This window comes from Leptonotus elevatus, chromosome 6 (genome assembly GCF_054856555.1).
Source record: "Leptonotus elevatus isolate MCC_2025b chromosome 6, RoL_Lele_1.0, whole genome shotgun sequence".
Classification (NCBI taxonomy): Eukaryota; Metazoa; Chordata; class Actinopteri; order Syngnathiformes; family Syngnathidae; genus Leptonotus; species Leptonotus elevatus.
This window is the reverse complement of record NC_141244.1, coordinates 19,046,854-19,067,082: the sequence shown is the minus strand read 5'-3', so window position 1 is coordinate 19,067,082 and position 20,229 is coordinate 19,046,854. Positions and strand designations below refer to the sequence as shown.

Here is a 20,229-nt window from a genome sequence, read left to right as displayed (position 1 = left end):
TTTACGATTAATAACGTAAGTTAGTATGGCGGCTGTTCTTTTGAGTGCAGTGTACTGCCCTCTACAGGCTCATGAAGGCACTACAGGACAGTACAATGCCAGTTTATATACATGCGCATTGCATTTTTAGGGGTTTCCCAAAGGATATTTTAATAATGTTCTGATTCACATCATAGATGTCCTACAAAGAGTGTTGTGTGCAAAATTAGATTTTTGCATTTAAAGTGACTAAAACATAGCAAAGCTTCCTTAGTTTAATACAGGCCACATGAAATTGGTGCAAATAAGACAAGGCCTGACGAGTTTATAGAATGGTCGATGTGCTTTTGTGAATTGTGACTCATGAGGATGAATGCAGACGGTGCTCGCTTCTTTTCTTGGCCTCAAAACACAAGAGATTTTTCATCTTCATCAAACTCATGGAAGAATGAAGCAATTTACGATATTTTACAAAGGCGCCCCGCCCAAACTCAGACATATACTTTTGTTGTGTGATTTTAATCTTTTGTCTCCCTCATGTGGCCAAATGAGGGAACGGTCACCAAACCAAGTCTCGACAATGTCAAAATTAAGCATTAATGTAAATATTATTAGTATTATTGCATAATAATTTTTTCATATAATATTTATATGTATAATAATGATTACGTATAGTATAAAAAATACTGTATTCTTTTATAGATTTACAGTTACACTCAAAATAGTCAATCCCAATTTCATATTTATGCATTATATATATTTTTAGAAAATATTTTTTATAGATTCATAAACTTATATTATATGCTATATATATTATATATTATTATTATTATTATTATTATTAATAACCATGATGTGTATCATGTTTTTTAATATATATTTGTAATATTTTCAACCCCCTTTGCAAATTACATTTCTGCATCGTTTGTTTATACATTATTTAAATGTCATTTTTACATGTATTTTTAATTGTTTGAATACTGCACATGAAGTTAATTTCAAATGTCATGTTAAATATTTACATTAAAAAAATATAGATTTTTAAAATACATTTTTTAATTTTAATTCAAATGTGGATTATTTGTATTATTATTGAAACATTGCATTTATTTTATTCATGTATTTATTTGTATTGTATTTTATTCATGATTGTATTTGCCATGTACATGCCATTTTAAAATATTGAATATAATGTATCACTTTAGACTTGAACTTTATTTTCTACATTTATATACAATATTTTCACACCGACAGTTACAAGCTAATAGCTTGCAATGAAGCAAAAAAATAAAATCACAATGCAACAACACAACTGAGGTGTACCTAATATTACGTCCTGGCTGTCAGTTTGCATAAACCAGTGTGCGCCGCAGCAGACTGAACAGGCCTGACTGTGTGAGTTCATTTCCTCTATAAACTTGTTTTTCTTCACTTCTATTTGGGTCTGTGGTTTTGCACACACACACACACGCACGCACGCACGCACACACACACACACGCACGCACACACACACACTGGTGGTGTTTGTGCAACCTACTCGCCGCCCACACAGGAAGCAGCTTGTCATCATGGTGACTCGCACCTGCCACTCTCATCTTGGTAATAGCCGCTCTCGTCCAGCAGCTCCTCTACCACGGCCTGAGGACAAAAACGGAGAACGTGATGTTCAGGATTATAAATATTTGGTCAAATATCATCAGAGGTGGGAAGTGACCAAGTACAGCAACGACCTGCATCTGCTTGTATGTAACTCCTTCCCTCAGACTGTCACCTGGGGGGGTAAGAAAATTCTTCTTATTGGGATCTTTAAAACAATTTTTTTTATCTTAACTCGTACCCGAGTCTTCATCAGCATCTCCGGTCAAGAGAGGCACCACAGGCCACCAATCTGGACTACTGGAGCCAGACTCCATCAGGTCGCATGACGCCTGGACCAGCTGTAGGGAATAAAAATCACAAACTTCCCGTTTGAATTGTAGTCCTTTACAGGGCAAGAAACCATGTTTGTAGTCCAAATGGATGCCAAATGACCAACCTTGCTGAGCTCTGTCTTCAGGTTGTGCGGGTCACTGCCAAACTGGAACAGTGACTTTTTGAACCTTTCTACCAGTCGCCTCTTGACGTTGTGACGAGGAGTTGGAGGAAGCTAGAAAGAGGATCACATTTTAACTCATTCGCTGCCATTGACGGCTATAGACGTCAAAAATTCATTTGAACTATTTCTATTTAACATTTTTCCAATTTTTGTTAACAAAAGTATTAAAAAATTATATAATTTTTTAATTGTACATTTAGAACAGATATAACATTTGCAATTAATCGTGAGTTAACTATTGAAGTCATGCGATTAATTACAATTAAAAACATTTAATCGCCTGACACGATAAAAAAAAAGATTATAAAATTAGGGGCGTCAGGCGATTAAATTTTCTTATCGTAATTAACTCATTCACTGCCATTGACAGCTATGGACGTCAAAAATTCATTTGAACTATTTCTATTAGTTTAACATATTTTTCCATTTTTGTTAACAAGAGTATGAAAACCTATAAAAAAAAATACATTTAGAAAATATATCAAATTTGTGATTAATCGTGAGTTAACGAGTGAAGTCATGCAATTAATTACAATTACAAATTTTAATTGCCTGATGCCCCTAATTTTTAATAATGTTTTCTTTTTTTTTTAAATATATATTTTATTTTTAATAATCTTTTTATCAAGAAAAGATTATTAAAAATTAGAGGCGTCAGGCGATTACAATTTTTAATCGTAATTAATCGCATGACTTTACTAGTTAACTCACAATTAATCACAGATTTTATATCTGTTCTAATAAAATAAAAAAATCTAGGTTTTCATACTCTTGTTAACAAAAGTGGGAAAAAATGTTAAACTAATAGAAATAGTTCAAATGAATTCTTGACGTCTATCGCCGTCAATGGCAGTGAATGAGTTAATTTCAATGAAGATTTCACGTGGGAAGAAAAATATCCAATGGTGAAATGGAATGTGTACCTGGGTGATAAAGAGAACTTTGTGCAGCTGCACCAGCAACCTGTGGATTGGATCCTCGATCTGGCGAAGGTTCCTCTGGGAGATGCAGATTCCTGACATGACAACAAAACCCAGGCCAAAATTAGATCACCAAATTCAAAATTACAGCAAATATTCATATTTAAAATGTACCTGCGTTTGAGTTCGCCCTCACTGTCATTAAATCCTCCCTGAAAGGACACAAACAAACTTTTTTTTTTTTAAAAGCACTTATGACATCAAAAAAGGGTTGATTTACAGCGCAGGGTTCAAGCAATACTTTTTTTTGCTTTCAAGTGGCACAAGTCACAAAAAAACCCCTCATTAAATCGAAAATCAGCATTATGTCGTTGCCGTTTATAATCGTCAACTGAAATCCAAACATTTACTGTAACTGTTCAACAGGTATGAGTTGAGGAGGGCCTCGCCCAGCTTGCCTGTGAAATTCAGGTTTGTAAACTACTGTAATGACCAACAGATGCCTGTAGAGGGCAGCGTTGCGTTGATTTGAGCTTTTGAATTGAACTTAAAGGGATACTTGACTCATTGAGCCATTTTCAGCAGTAAAAAGTTAATATTTTGTCCAGAATTAATTTGACAGCTTCATTATTTTTCATGTACAATTAATAGCCTTAAAAACTAAGTAACATCTAAGCAGGCACCTACTTCAAGTGGAAAAATTAGTTTTTAACGGTATTGTACGTGAAAAATAATGAAGCTGTCAAATCAATTCTGGACAAAATATTAACTTGCTACTGCTGATTTGTAAAGAAAGCAAAAAGCTGAAAATGACTCTCTTTTTTTCAGGTGGAAGAAAAAAAGGGTTCAATTTATCTTCTGGTAGGTTTGCTGCTTATATTGTGACAGAACACAAATGATCAGTTGGCTGGCAGATTGGGGAACTCTGCTTTAAAAATGTCTGGCAGCGCGTATGGGGCGTTAAATGTGATCTAGATGTGCATAGAACATCAAATATGTCAATATGAAGCATTAGAGGCGTGTCCATCTTTAAATACAGAAAATGATAACATATATTTATTTTGTTGTATTTTTATTTTGTAAAGTATTCTTATTTATTTTTTATTTTTTGTATTTTCATCATATTGAATACTTATGGCAGACTTAGCAACAGATTTCCGATATGTACCCAAATTTTATTGACAATTGGTATCTGATTAAATTTTTTTCCCTCCATATGTATACTTAATTTTGCAACTTCAGAGCAAAAAAAACCCAAACAAAAAACAGAATTGCTGCACTTAAACCATGTCGTGTAAATATAGCCTAAGTCAAAAAGTTGACTTACCCACATAGAGGTAAATGAGGCGTAACACTGGTGGCAGATTTTGACCCTAAATGTGTAAAAAAAAGAAGAAGAAAAAAAAGATTAATATAGGTTATAGCTTTTTAAAGAAACTGTAAAGACAACTGCAACTGACTGTAGTGTTGTCCTTGTGCGTCTTTAGCCTCTGTTTCTTCATGATCTGAGGTATCATCTGAAAAAATATTGACATGTTGTCATTGTGTGACAGTCTACGTTAAACCAATATAGTTGTTACCTAAACCGCCGAGATTCTCTTCAAAGTTACTTGGAGGAAATTGCACAAGTTCAGCTACTGTGAAAGCTTGTTTCTGGAAGAACAGTGAACGGGTTAGAGATTAGACCGATAATCGGCCCGGCAGATAATCAATAATATTCAGCATTTTCTGAATATCAGCCTCTTTTATTTTTTTTAATTTTTTAATTTATTTATTTTTGATGGCCGATATATTAAAAACTATTATTATTGCTCCGACGGGCGCTTTTCTCCTCCGTCTGCTCTGAGTCAGCGGCTGTTGACTCCATGCAGCATTGGCCTGCCCACAGCACTATCTAATTGGTTGCTCGTGCATTGCTAACAGCCAATAAGCAGCAATTAGCGGCTATTAGCCCGCGAGCTAATAGCTAGCTCGCCGGATTAACGGCTATTAGTTTAGCTGCAGGCTAACCTAATAGCCGTTTTTTAGTGGCTATTTGGGAATTATCCCAGGGTTGGTGTGTGGGTGAACAGTTAGCCCACGAGCTAACAGTTAGCTCGCGAACTAGCAGCTATTTGGGAGTTGGCGTGCGGGTGAATGGTTAGCCTGGTGAGCTAACAGTTAGCTCGCGAATTAGCAGCTATTTGGGAGTTGGCGTGCAGGTGAATGGTTAGCCTGGTGAGCTAACAGTTAGCTCGCGAATTAGCGGCTATTAGCCCGCGAGCTAATCGGCTAGCTGGCAAATTAACGGTTATTAGGTTAGCCTGTGAGCTAACGGTTAGCTCGCGGGCTAACAGTTAGACCGCGAATTAGTGGCTATTTGGGAGTTGGCATTATAGTCGGTGTAAAAGCTGATGGCAAACAAAAAAACTTTTAACATGTAAATCATAAAATAAACTTGTGCTTGATGGCATTTAAGCAGTCAAGTGCTGGAGGTTTTATTTTATTTTTTTAATATTCAAATTTTTGACACCAACTTAACCCCTCCCCTGCAAATGTATATCGGTTATCGGCCTCCCTGACTACCGATAATTGGTATCGGCCCTGAAAAAAGCATATTGGTCTATCTCTAGAAAAGGTGCATTTTAAAACACTTGTTTCTAATTTAAATCAGTGGATTATTTTTAGTACTTGATGGAATAATTCATAGGATAATCAATTAAAAATATATATTGACAGTCCAAATACACACATAGGCCTACTGACAAAACGCGTCAACTCTACAGTTGCTTCGTGTATACTACCTGAGTTAGGACTGAGCGGCAGCAGCTTTTCCCACTCTGGCGCCCTTCCAGGAAGTACTTCTGCGCCCGCTTCCTGTCCCGCTCAGCTCGCTTCTCCAGTGCATAGTGGGAAGCGTACAGAGCGTCCAACTGCCTCATCATGAGGTCGGCGATCCGGGAGCTGACGGCCACGATGTCAGGGCGCCGCTCTGGGTCTGGACTCAAGCACCTGTGTAGTTCAAACTCAGTACAGGGACATAATCTGGAATAGATCTAGGTTGAAAGAAGATTGGAGATAACATTGATATGAAATGAAAGCCCGTTATTTGTGAAGGGTGGGACCGAGCTTTGCTGTGAATAGCAAAACTCTTCGAGTAATTGACACCCCGGCCAAAAAAATGGTTTATAATTGCCCACAGATGTTGCAAGATGGTGGTAAAGCACTACTTTCTGTCTAATTCAAGCTCCTGTGCATGTAAAAAAAAAAAGTGCAAAATTGAAAGAAAACAAACAAACATTTTTCATAGGGTCACTCTATATGGTGGATTTCCACCTATTGCGGGTTGGTCTAGAACAGGGGTCTGCAAACTAGGGGCTCTGAAACCACATGTGGCTCTTTAGTCCCTTTCCTGTGGCCCCCTCTGGATCTCTAATACAATCAATGGAAAATATAAATTATATATATTTTTTACATCTTTGTTTTTATTTTTTAGATCAAATATTCATTAAATTATTTAAAAAAATGGCCAACATTTTAAGTTGTCAGAAAATCAGAGACGAATAGTGAATGAAAATGTTTTCAAAATCACATAAAAATGTCCAAAAAGTGAAAAGAAAATGTCTAAAAAGAGGAAAATTACCATCAAATGTCCATTAAAGTGCCAAATATGTCAGAGAATTTAATTTAAAAAAGGCAAAACATAAAAAGTTCAAAATGTAATCATAAAAGATCCAAAAACAAAAGAGGGAAGACAGAAAATTACCATAAAATGTCTTTGCAATTAACAAAAAAGTCAGAAAATGTATTAAATAAAATGCAGGGGGGAAATTGCATAAAAAGTAACTATAAAAAAAAAAAGAAGATAAAATGTTTTTGCCAAAGATGTCAGAAAATTGATTTATGAAAAGGCAGGAAAGAATCATGATTTTTTTTTTAAATAAAATAAAATCTACAAAAACAAAAGAAACAATCCTGAAAATTACCATTAAATAGCCACAAAACTGAAAAAAAAGTTGTCAGAAATTTGAAATCTAATCTCTAACGTATGATAAATAAAGCATGAAAAATTAAATCCAAAAACGGAAGACAAAAGGTATTGGATGCTGCATATTTTTCAACAGAAATCTTTTTGGAATTAATTAAAGAAGCGAATATTAAAGCTATTTTGGACGGAAAACAGCAAAGAAACGCTACGGTTTATCAAGAATTACAAAAGAAAACTGTTTTGTGGCTCCAGACAGATTTTTGGTTATTTATTTGGCTTAAAATGTCTCTTTTGACAGGAAAGGGTGCTGACCCCTGATCTAGAATGTATCCGTTGCAACAAATGGGGATTTATTGTTGCGTACAAAAGCTTGCTTTAATTTAATAATATTGGCACCATGTGATCACGTCCTCCAGCCTTTCAGAGTAAATTCCGTCTTCCAGTGGCTCATAGATGGCCTCAACAATCTACACAAACACAAAATACAACACACAATGATGTTGACGTCAACACGTGTGCGCGTCTGCGCGTGTGTTGCAGGCCACCTTGCTGGCCAGCGACAACATATTGTTGCTGTAAAATGGCGGCTCCAAGGCGGCCATCTGATAGAGGACGCAGCCCAGAGCCCAAATGTCAGCCTTCTCGCCGTATGGCTCGTTCTTCACCACCTCTGGACTGACACACAAAAAACACCGAACCACAACCACATGCTTTCGCATTGCCATTAACTCTCCTAAAAATGTTATTTGTCTGTTCTTACCAAGAGTACAAAATGGTGCCCACCACTGAAGTCAGCTTACTGTTCTCCTGTTTCTGTTTGGCCAGGCCAAAGTCGGCTGCGGGTGAGAAGGAAGACGCCATTTTTACGCGACCAGATACGACAAGAGTGACGTTATTGATTAAAAGGAGGAGTTTTACTGATGGTGACTTTCTCCTTGTCGCCCAGCATGATGTTGTTGGGTGTCAGGTCACGGTGGACGATGCGCTTGTCCTTGTGGAGGTACCTCAGGGCCAAGCACATCTATGGCGGACATGAAACTCAAATATATATCTAAGTTAGGGGTGTCAAAATTAGTGCGTTCATTTTGTGTTAATTTATAGTTCCTTTAAAGCCACAATTTTTTTAATGCACGATGAATGACCCTTATTTGGAAAGCCTATACTGGGGGAATTCCAGTCGCAATTTCCCATAAAAATGTTGCTGTAATAAATTGAATAATAAATGCACTGAGCTATCACCAATGTCTAACAAATGCAATTATGCCATCTAGTGGCAGAAAAAATTACCTCAACACAAATCAACATTACATTACACTTTTTACAGTACAGTACATCTTTTTAATCGTAACTCAATGTTATGAATTATGATGAAATTACTGTATCAATCAAAAGACGCAGCCATATTTTATTAGTTTAACATTTGTTTCCACTTTTATGTTAACAAGAGTATGAAAACTTATTTTACAGATATAAAATTTGTGATTAATCATGAGTTAACTATTGAAGTCATGCAATTAATTACGATTAGAAAACATTAATTGCCTGACAACCCTAATTTAGGCGATATTTTTTTTAAAATCGTAATTAATCACGTCTCCAATAGTTAACTCACGATTAAATGCAATTTTTTTAATCTTCTAAATGTACAATGAAATGTACAATATTTTTTTCTAATTATCATACTCTTGTTAACATAAAAGTGGAAAGAAATGTTAAACTAATAAAAAAAATGTTTTTTTTAATTGAGTTCAAATTACAAATATGTACTGTACTATATAAAAAAAAACAAGTGTGATATTGATTTGTGTTGAGCTTATTTTTCTGCCACTAGATGGCATGATTTCAACTTGTGAAATTCTGCACATTTTTTAAATTGTAAAACACAGCTTGACCCCCGTCTCCACAAATATATGCATTATTATTAAATTTATTACTGCTAAATGGTGACGTGGCATGTCTGCTGCGTTGCAACTGGATAATTTTCCCATAAATTATTTATAAAAAAGGAATAATTAAATATACAAAAAATGTCCAACATTCTAAGTTGACAGAAAATCAGAGACGAATAGTGAATGAAAACGTTTTCAAAATCACATAAAAATATCCAAAAAGTGAAAATAAAATATCTAAAAAGAGGAAAAGCGGAAAATTACCATAAAATGTTCATTAAAGTACCAAATATATCCGAGAATTTAATTAAAAAAAAAGGAAAAACATAAAAAGTTCAAAATTTAATCATAAAAGGTCCAAAAAGAAAAGAGGAAAGACAGAAAATTACCATAAAATATCTTTGCAATTGACAAAAAAGTCAGAAAATTGATTAAATACAATGCAGGGGGGAAATTGCATATAAAGTAACTATAAAAAACAAAAGAAGATCAAACGTTCACAAAATTGCCAAAGATGTCAGAAAATGGATTTACGAAAAGGCAGGAAAGAATCATGTAAAAAAAAAACTTTGATATGTTTATAAAATTTAAATTAAATTAAATTAAAATAAAATGCCCACAAAACTGCAAAAAAAAAAAAAAGTCAGAAAATTGATTTAATAAAAGGCAGGAGGTAAAAAAAAATCAAAAAAGTAATCATAAAATGTCCCAAAACAAAAGAAGAACCCCCCCCCAAATTACTATAAATTGTCCACAAAATATCATAAAATTAATAACAAAAGTTGCAATGGAATTCCCCCAGTACAGGCTTTCCAAGTAAAGGTCATTCATTGTGCGTTAAAAAAAAAATTGGCATTAAAGGAACGTTAAATTAACTCAAAATGTACGCACTAATTTTGACACCCCTAATATAAATATAGGAAATCCATGGTAAATTTACGCATCTTCAAAAAGCTTCATTACCTGTATAAAGATATTCCAAATTTGTTCCTCGGTGAAGCTCTGCTGCTTCTCTTTCAGGGAGTTGCAACGCTCCAGCAAAGGAACTCCCTCGATCAGTTCCATAACGATGTACAGTTTGTCGTCTAAAAGGGCGGGTCAGTCAGCTCATGCGCCATCTTCTTCGACGTGATCATAAGAAGAGAGCCTCACCTTGCAGGAAGGTCTTGTAGTACTTGACGATATTTGGGTGAGCCATCTGTACAATAAAGTCATCATGGGGGGGGGGGGTGGTTGGGGGTAACAGAGCCACCAACAAGAGGTGACAATACGCATTATGGAGAGACCATGTCAAAAAATAAAATAAATGAATGAAGGATGGATACAATAAGAAAAAAAGCTCTGACCTGTTCTTTGATGATGGCTAACTCCGCGATGATCTTCTCCACGTTACAGTCTCGCGACTTCTTGTCTTTTCCGAACGCTGGGTTGTGGAGGTTGACCTCTTTAAGAGCCATCAGATTCCCGGCGCTCTGCTTCCGGACCTGAAACCTCACAGCATCACGGATATCAGATATATAATGTCTTGACATTTGATATTAACTCATTCACTGCCATTGACGGCTATAGATGTAAAAAATTCATTTTAACTATTTTTATTAGTTTAACATTTTTTCCCACTTTTGTTAACAAGAGTATGAAAACCTAGAATTTTTTTATTGTATTAGAACAGATATCAAATTTGTGCTTAATCGTGAGTTAACTAGTGAAGTCATGCGATTAATTACGATTAAAAATTGTAATCGCCTGGCGCCCCTAATTTGTAATGATCTTTTCTTAAAAAAAAAAAAAAGAAATAAAAATTTAACAATTTTTGGAGGGGTTTGTTTAAAAAGGAAAAGGTCATCAGGCGATTAAAATTTGTAATCGTAATTAATCGCATGACTTCACTAGTTAACTCACAATTAATCACAAATTTTACATCTGTTTTAAATGTACCAAAAAAAATATTCTAGGTTTTCATACTCTTGTTAACAAAAATGGGAAAAAAATGTTAAACTAATAGAAATAGTTAAAATGTTTTTTTTAAAAAAAGTCTATAGCTGTTAGTGGCAGTGAAACAATGAGTTAATGAAAGCATACATTTTGGAAAACAATTAGAAAAATAGAAAATCTCTATGCCAGCAGTAGAGGCAACTCTGGACTGACACTGCCGTACCTTAAATACACTTCCAAAAGCACCGGTGCCGAGGTGGTCCAGTACGGCGTAACCATTGATTAGCTTGAGCGCAGGCCGGTTCTGGTCCACAGCCATGATGCTCTCTCGCAGGCTCTCCAGCTCCTCATCCTGTAACGCACCCAAAAAAAAAGTCATTCAATAAGACAAGAGAACGGGTTAACTCATTCACTGCTATTGACGGCTATAGACGTAAAAAATTCATTGTTTTCACTTTTGTTAACAAGAGTATGAAAACCATTAAGAAAATGATTGTACATTTAGAACAGATATAAAATTTGTGATTAATTGTGAGTTAACTATTGAAGTCATGCGATTAATTACAATTACAAATTTTAATTGCCTGACGCCCCTAATTTTTTATAATCTTTTCTTTAAAAAAAATCAAAATAAAATAAAAGATTTTTTTTTAATGTCTAGGTTTTCATACTCTTGTTAACAAAAGTGGGAAAAAAAGTTAAACTAATAGAAATAGTTCAAATGAATCTTTGACGTTTATAGCCGTCAATGGCAGTGAATGAGTTAATAATAAATGAGTGGATTTGTGTTCATCTCTCACAGTGTACTGCAACACTTTGATTTGAAGATCCTCGTAGACCTCCAGGTCCCGCACATAATGGCCCACGTCAATAAATAATTCATAAAGGCCCGTGGGAAAGAGCCTGGAACGACGACAAAAAAACAAGCTACTTAACACCGAATAAGTTAGCTCGCATGATGTCATCAGCACCTCTTGAAGTGATGTCTGTTCCTCTCCACGCTGAAGAGAAAGCGCAGTGCCCGGAATGCGTAACGCTGCCAACACATGGGCTCATGTTACTACACAATGTGTGTCATCCTAACTCGTATATCACATCAACAAAGAGGCATACTTGTAAAGACGACACTTTCGCTGCAGAGTTTTGCGGTAAAATCAGTTTGGCGAGGATATAGACTCCGTTTTCCTGAAGGAGAAAGTCAATTGATTTCAATTGTTATGTTTTTTTGACTAATTTTTTTGTTATAAACTGACCTGGACAATGTGATGAGCACACGAGTCCTCCAGGCTGAGCTCGGTCAGAGCTGTGCAGCACGCTGCAAAAAAATAAATATATTTTTTAAAATTACAAATAAAATCCCCCCAAAAAATCTAAACAAGTATATGTTATATCAGCTGTTGGGTAGAAACTTCATATATCCATATATGGTCAATTTAATATTTTGCACAAATCGATACTGTTGATCTTCCCCATGTTGTCTGTTATTATTAGGCTACACATTATTAACTCATTCACTGCCATTGATGGCTATAGATGTCAAAAATTCATTTGAACCGTTTCCATTAGTTCAACATTTTTTTCCCACTTTTGTTAACAAGAGTATGAAAACCTAGATTTTTTTTATTGTACATATAGAGCAGATATAAAATTTGTGATTAATCGTGAGTAAACTTGTGAAGTCATGCGATTAATCATGATAAAAAAAATTAATTGCCTGACGCCCCTAATTTTTTATAATCTTTTTTTTTAAATCTTTTTTTTTTAATCGTGTCAGTCGATAAATTTTTTAAAATGATAATTAATCGCATGACTTAAATAGTTAACTCGCGATTAATTGCAAATTTTATATCTGTTCTAAATGTACAATAAAAAAATGTTTTCTAGGTTTTCATACTATTGTTAACAAAAGTGGAAAAAATGTTAAATAGAAAATAGAAATAGCTCAAATGAATTTTGGACGTCTATAGCCGTCAATGGCAGCGAATGAGTTAAGCAATTTAATTGAATCAATACTCTTGAACACTTTAAATGTCTAAAAAGTGTCTTACACCAAATGCTAGTCCTGCTAACTAATATATTAGAAGTCAATTCCGACATGTCATTCAAGCGTGCTACCGAGTGGGTACGAGCAAGATCTGCTAATCCTAAACCTAACTCCAAACCGCTAATCCCAATTGCTAAGCATAGGTTTAGCCCAATCCCTAACCTAACTTTAAGCACTTACAATTCTAAGTATCTTATAGTTTTATTAATCCTTTTATAATGGGGAGACGAAAAACCCACAGAAAGAAACCTTTTTTTTTTTTTACTTTTGCCTTATTCCATTGTCTTTTTTTATTTTTAAATAAAAATGAATGTTTAAAAAATATATATATATAAAAAAAACAAAGACTTTAAAAAATATTTAATAGGAATTATTTTAGATATTAAATTATACTCCTGTGACCATGCCACTTTGGGTACTGCGTTTTTAAGCTAACATCCAAAATCCTAACCTTTAAGTCCAACATTTTGGACCCGTCTGGTCTTCGTGCTTAGAAATGTCCTAGCTAACCTATTGTAAACAATCCACACATTTGCCGCTTTGACGGAGTTTGAATCGGTTGAGCGATGTACGACTAAGCACAGGGTGGAAGAATGAGGCTGAGATGTTTATTTTAAAACAGCTTTACTTATTGAAAAACAAGCTTGGAGCTACTGCAAGTCACATCTTATGCAATGTGATAGAGATTCTCCTTTCAGGAAATGACCTGTTTACATTCTCAACCTCTGATAAGACATCTCTGGGAAGCTTGGATGTTGCAACAACTTGAACCACTGCAGTTTGACCTCTAACCTTGAAGAAAATGTTTTCTCGTCTGTGCTGTTGTTGTTGTTGTTGTTGTGCGTTGCCTGACCTGACTGCAGAGCCACGACGTTGTCGGCCACCCCGCAAGGTTCGAGCTCCTCCCCCGTATGTTGCCCGTGGACGCGGCCATTGGTGTTGGCGCTCGACAGCTCCTCGATGGACAAGCGGTCGCAGACAAATTGTCTGTCACTGTAAAAATATGATAAACACATCCTCTTTCTTTCAAGAAGCGTGTGCATTTTTTCAATTCTTGTATTTATGTTAATTACAGTATTTATAGTCTCAGGAAGCGAGTTAATTTTTTTATTAAATTTTTTATTTAACAATGGTGGTATCTGTTGTTTTTTTCCATTCAAATTCAGGAAGTTAGTATATCTTTTTTATTTATATATTTTTTTTACTAATTTGAACATTAAAAAACTACGTTTTTGGTTTTATGTTTTTTTATTTATTTAAAGTGTGTATGATCTCAAAAGGTCTGTACACTTTTACAATATAAAATATATATAAAATCAGGTTTGTATTTGTAAGCTTGTATTTTCTATTTAAAATTTGTATAATGCCAGGAAATTTTAATAATCTCAGAAATTTGGTACATTTTGGTTATGCATTATTATTATTATTATTATTATTATTATTATAATGATATATAATAATAATAATTTAATATTTTAATAATATTACAGTTTTGATTTTTTATTTATTTTATTAGACGTGCAATCTCAGGAATTATGTAATTATTTCATTTGAAATTAGAGGAATCTCGGGAAATTTTTATACTTTTTTTTATTAAAATTGGTATAATGTCACCAAGCGTTCACATTTTTTATTAATGTAATAAATACAAAAATAAGAATGAAAAATAAGATTAAAACGTCTTGGATTCTGTTTAAAATTTTAATTTACATCACAAATTAAAATTTCCATGCGCACGAAAAGTAACAAAGTATTGCCCCATGACAAATGCTGCCCCCTAATGGTTTGGAGTACAAATTTAGCATTAAACCAAAAATGTGTACCTTTCAGTATCCACCCACTTATCACAACATTCGAAACCATTACCAAACACCAACACTCACCTCCCGAGCAACCTTAAAAGCGTGTGCACGCCTCCCCAGCTGCGCACCTCCGCCCTGGCGTGGGCGTCCTGGCAGAGCTGCACCAGGACCCAGGCCACGCTCCACAGCAATTTGAGGTGGGGCGCGTGCAACAGACTGAGCAGCACCGGCACAGCCTCAGCGTCCCTCAGCTCGTCTCTGACGCGGGGCACCGGAGAGAGGAGCCTCAGCAGCTCGCCGGCCATCCTGGAACAACGTCGCATGAAATGATTTTGAATTTTTCTTCTGAGAAGATCAAGTTTAACCAACCTCTTCGACAACAGGTCGTAGTCCTGTAGGATGACCACAAGGTTCTCCACAATGGGAAGCTCCCCGATCTCAGCCCTGCACTGTGGACTGGAAGAAAATAATCTGACCAGCCGCCATTGTTACGTCATAATAATGATAATAATAATGATGGATAATGATTTTACTTTTCAGCCAAGGTGGTTAATGCTGTGAGGGCTCCAAGCAGCAAGCTGCTGTCTGTGGTGGAAAGCAGCTTCACGAGCGTCTACCAGGACAGAAAAAAAAAGAAGAAAAGAAGTTCTCAGCTGACATCTTTAAAACTTTTTTTCATAATTGAAATTAACTGGAATTAAATTCATCCATAAAAAAGAACACCTCACTTGTCTTGCATGTATTTGCATATATTTAAAAAAAAAATCACTATATTGGATTTAAAAAACATAATAAAACATTAAGGGGTGTGGCCTAGTGAGTAACATCAGGAGCTAGGGTCCTATTGGCCGAGTTAGTCTGCGTGTCAGCATCTAATAGGCATGAGTTGTGGTTGCTCCTTTTGAGTTTTCTCATTTCATATTTACATTAGACGGTTTATCCCACTTCACCATAAGACTAACAAAGCGACAGATTGCAACTCAACAAACGTTTACACTGGAGAACTTGTAAGTCAAGGCACCACTGTACATCAATTAAAAATGTTTTGCTTCAATTGGTAACACGATTTAATGAAATTAATCCAAAGTAAATATATTAAGTTTAATTAATTATGAGTTCATTAAACATTGTTTTTTATTTTGTTTGTTTATTTACACAATATTAAAAAAAATACAAATATGGAAGCAAAAAATAAATAAATAAATAAAATCAACTTAATATATTCACTTAAATTAAATTAATCCAACATTAATTAAGCTACTCAAAAAAAATATTAAATTAATTATGAGTTCTTTTTTTGTTTATTCACACAATCTTAAGAAAATACAAATGTGGCAGCAAAAAATAAAAATATATAAATAAAATAAACTTAATATGTTCACTTTAAGTAAATTAATCCAAAATGTATTAAATTAATACCCAAAAATAATTATTTAATTAATCATGAGTTCTTTAAACTTTTTTTTGTTTATTCACACAATCACACACAAAAAAAAAACACAAAATGAAAATAAATAAATAAAATTAACTTATTATGTTCACTTGAAGTAAATTAAGCCAAAATTAATTAAATAAATCCAAAATAAATCCAACGGGAATACTGTATATTAAATGTAATGAACTCATAATTAATTCAACTCAATATAATTCGATCATGTGTTACCAATTGAAGCAATTTGTTTAAATTAGTCAACAATTCAATTTGTAATCTTAAATTGGCTCAACAATTCTCTTTTTAGAGTGTGGTAATCTTATTTTACCATGTGCACGCCACTCTCGATAACCCAGACCTTTTGAATGTCCACTGCAGAAAGCTTCTGGAACATATCTGCACGGCACACATCAGAAAACAACACACTTTTACGAAGAATGAATTATTAGTATTTTTAAGTTTTAATGAAGGTGCACGAGTACTCACAGGTCATGGTGACCAGCGACTGTGCAGCCAGCGCTGGCTGGCCACATGCGAAGTACTTGTCAGCAATGCACTTCATATACTGACACAGCAGACAGGACGACATGTCAATTCATCAGAAGACGATATGTCCCTGGTTTAATTTACGGTGATTGTTTTTATTTTTATTGTTTTTAATTTTACCCTGGCGAGTGGCTGAACGCCTTGGAGGTGATGGAACATTTTCTGAAAAATAGAAGACATTAACTCATTCACTGCCATTGATGGCTATAGACGTCAAAAATTCATTTGAGCTATTTCTATTAGTTTAACTTTTTTTTCCCACTTTTGTTAACAAAAGTATGAAAACCTAGAATTTTTTTGTACATTTAGAACAGATATCAAATGTGTGATTAATCATGAGTTAACTAGTGAAGTAATGCGATTAATTATGATTTTTTTTTATCGCCTGACACCCCTCATTTTTAAAAGGAAAAGATGATTAAAAATAATTTAAAAAATAAATAAATTTAATTTGCTTTAAAAAAAAAAAGAAAAGAAAAGATTATTAAAAATTAGGAGCGAAGGGCGATTAAAATGTTTCATAATTAATCGTATGACTTCACTCGTTAAATTATGATTTATCACAAATTTTATATCAGTTCTAAATGTACAATCTTTTGTTTTAGGTTTTCATACTCTTGTTGACAAAAGTAGAAAAAAATGTTAAACTAAGAAATAGTTCAAATTAATTTTTGACGTCTATAGCCGTCAATGGCAGTGAATGAGTTAAGATGAACAGATGCTGGAAGTGGAAGAATTGACGACCTCTACCAAGGAGTCAATGTTTTCACCTGATGCTGTTGATCTCTGATGAGCAAGCGCAGGCACAGCAGCACTCTGAGGGCCCAAACGGGCGACGCCAGCTCCATCCAATCGCTGCACAGCGAAGAAAATAAAGGTGCAATAATCACTTCAAAAGGAAATGCTTGCTCATTATTTTTCTTTTAACTGTAGAGGAGGTGATTACATGATTACATAGAATGAACACAGACTCAATCCAAATCAAGCATAGGATCAACACAGCCCAAGCAAAGAGTTCCAATATTTTATTACGTCACAAAATCCTGCCATTTGAACTGGAGCGTGGAGACTTTTTTTATCCACTGTATTATACAAACAACATAGATTGTGTTTTACCTGCAGAGGCGGTTGTTGACCAGCAAGGTGAGGATGTCTGCAAAAACTTTCTGTAACGGGTGGCTGCTAAAACACCTCAGCTCTCTATATGTCATGCTGAAACAGAACACAAGTTTTATTTTGTATTTTTTTACAGGTACATACCCTGGTTCTGTTATATTGTGGGTCACAATGACACATTTTAAAGCTTGGAACAAACAATATATATATATATCTTTTAAACATCGAAATATATTTGAACACAAAAAATTGCGAACATAAAATGTATAGGAACTCAAATTAGTTTGTATTGCATTGTCTGTGTACTTGAATGTGCCGTTAAAAAAATAAAAACAAAATTCACTTTCAAATGGGTCTCAAGACAATAGGAAAACTGCTGGAATTGAATAAAATAAAATAAAATGTTTTTAACTGCCATTGACAGCTATAGACGTCAACAATTCATCTGAACTATCTCTATTCAGTTTTTTCAATTTTTGTTAACAAGAGTATGAAAATCTAGAATTTTTTTGTACATTTAGAACAGATATAAAATTTGTGATTAATCGTGAGTTAACTAGTGAAGTCATGCGAATAATTACAATCATAAATTCTAACCGCCTGATGCCCCTAATTTTTTAATAATATGTTCTTTTTTTCTTAATAATCTTTTTTTTTTTTAAAGAAAATATTATTAAAAATTAGGGGCATCAGGCAAGTACTATTTTTAATCGTAATTAATTGCATGACTTCACTAGTTAACTCACGATTAATCACACATTTTATATCTGTTCTAATACAATATAAAAAAAACACTAGATTTTCATACTCTTGTTAACAAAAGTAGGAAAAAATTTTAAACTAATGGAAATAGTTAAAATAATTTTTTGACGTCTATAGCCGTCAATGGCAGTGAATGAGTTAATCTGGTTGGATTATTGTACATTTGTGGTCATTTGAACCTGAATTTCTCCAGCTCGGAGGCTTCCCCACAGCTGTCTTTGGGAGGGTGCTGGCTGTGGAATCTGCTACCGCCTGCTTTGGTTTGACCCAACACCTGCAACAAACGGAGCAACCCACTTATTGTTGTTCCACGCATACACACACACCTGAAGAAACATGAGCCTCTTTGTATCTTCCCCAAAACGGCCTGCTTTGTTTTCCTTCACCTCTTGTTTGGGGCTGCTTTTGGCAAGCAGTGCCTGAAGCCTCCTCAGATTACACGATGCCCTGCAAAAACAATTATGTGGGGGAAGTTACTAGTCAAAGTCACATCTTAACTTTCCTCCATTATGGCAGAACAGGCACAGTTCATTCAAAAAGTCTTTAAAGATATATGTCTTGTTGTTAATAGTCTGATCAAACAGGAAGACACTACTGAAATTCCTGACAATTAAATGAGGGCAGTGTTACAACTTCCAGTCATGAAATCCACAAAACAAAACAAGAGTCGGTGACAACGGCAAAATGAGATGTTTGCATTGCCAAAGAAGTTGGTCATTTTTTCACGGACGCTGCACACATATTTATTTAGCTCTGCTGCTCATCCCACAAATGCAAAATTCCTTACAAATGTGGCACAAATTCAAAAGGGAATAAATAGGCTTCCCGGTATGTTTTGCACTTTGTAAATAGTTGTAGTGGACCAAGCTAAACATTGCTTGATTTATTTTTATTTTTTACTTTGTAATGCGTGTGTCTGTCTTTCAAGATGAAACCCCAAAAAGCCAAAGTAGAAAGGAATTTAAGATGAAAGGGGAGAAGGGACATAAACGTCAACGTCGACTCAAAGGGGTCAGTCAGAGTAGAATGACTGACTGGGCATGAGTTGTGGCCGATAGCAGCTCTTGAATCAAAGTGCACAGTAGCTACTAACAAAAACCCAACACGGGGTCAATTAAGGACCAACACAATGTCCACAGGGAAGCAACATACAACAGAAAACCATAATAAAACCATAGTATATAGCACAGCACCAACAGTGGACAAACACACATCACCCACTGAAAAACAATATAGGAACAAAAAAGAAGCAACACTACATAATCACGCACCATCTCTAGCAAAAACTTCTTCTTCTTTTTTAACATGATGACATGCATATTCGTTATTACTGATGTCACAGACACATAATAGACCACAGCCAAGAAGCGCCTCTGCTTACGCGCTGTGGGTTCCTGTAGATTTCACGGCTTGTTTGTCTCCGCGGCGGATTTTTTTGACTTGCTTGGACATTTTAACATTTGTTTGAGTCATCTGTGGAGGTAAACACAACAGTTATCTTTTATTAGCTACATGCCAACTACGATATTATGCAGTAAATTTAATTTCGCTAGCTAGGAGCAAATTATTCTTGTCTTTTAAACCTAAAATTTAAACCTAAAAGTCACAGCTTACCCTTCTTCCATTATCATAAATAGGTACACAAAATGTGTTTAGGTTGAAAATATGCCTTGTTATCAGTCCATCTAAATAAGGCTTAACATTAAACAACGTTCGAGCCAGAAGCGGTAGCAGTGACAGT

General features: G+C 34.8%; 1 protein-coding gene across 1 annotated transcript; it reads right to left on the bottom strand.

Moving 5' to 3' along the window:
* Positions 1 to 1,175: 1,175 nt before the first annotated feature.
* Positions 1,176 to 20,229, bottom strand: nek10 (NIMA-related kinase 10). The gene is made up of 35 exons (XM_086077963.1): positions 20,103 to 20,229; positions 19,870 to 19,961; positions 18,875 to 18,935; positions 18,668 to 18,762; positions 17,727 to 17,822; positions 17,381 to 17,465; positions 16,731 to 16,772; positions 16,551 to 16,629; positions 16,393 to 16,460; positions 15,166 to 15,245; positions 15,002 to 15,103; positions 14,714 to 14,938; positions 13,684 to 13,823; positions 12,040 to 12,101; positions 11,900 to 11,971; positions 11,758 to 11,822; positions 11,587 to 11,689; positions 11,010 to 11,138; positions 10,198 to 10,335; positions 10,004 to 10,049; positions 9,815 to 9,936; positions 7,881 to 7,983; positions 7,723 to 7,798; positions 7,508 to 7,637; positions 7,359 to 7,429; positions 5,779 to 5,986; positions 4,576 to 4,648; positions 4,456 to 4,512; positions 4,323 to 4,368; positions 3,170 to 3,207; positions 2,999 to 3,090; positions 2,016 to 2,126; positions 1,818 to 1,917; positions 1,711 to 1,751; positions 1,176 to 1,618 (listed from the first exon to the last, which is right to left on the bottom strand). The coding sequence occupies exons 2-35, from the start codon at positions 19,959 to 19,961 to the stop codon at positions 1,547 to 1,549; spliced, it is 3,120 nt and encodes a 1,039-aa protein (XP_085934089.1). The 5' UTR covers positions 20,103 to 20,229; the 3' UTR covers positions 1,176 to 1,546.

Excerpts from the sequence above, each read along its gene's own strand:
- nek10 (XM_086077963.1), bottom strand. The coding sequence starts at position 19,961 with ATGACTCAAACAAATGTTAAAATGTCCAAGCAAGTCAAAAAAATCCGC. Across the intron at positions 17,466-17,726 it reads GTCAACAACCGCCTCTGCAG|CGATTGGATGGAGCTGGCGT; the intron begins GTAAAACACAAT and ends TTCGCTGTGCAG. Across the intron at positions 1,752-1,817 it reads AGATGCTGATGAAGACTCGG|GTGACAGTCTGAGGGAAGGA; the intron begins GTACGAGTTAAG and ends TTACCCCCCCAG.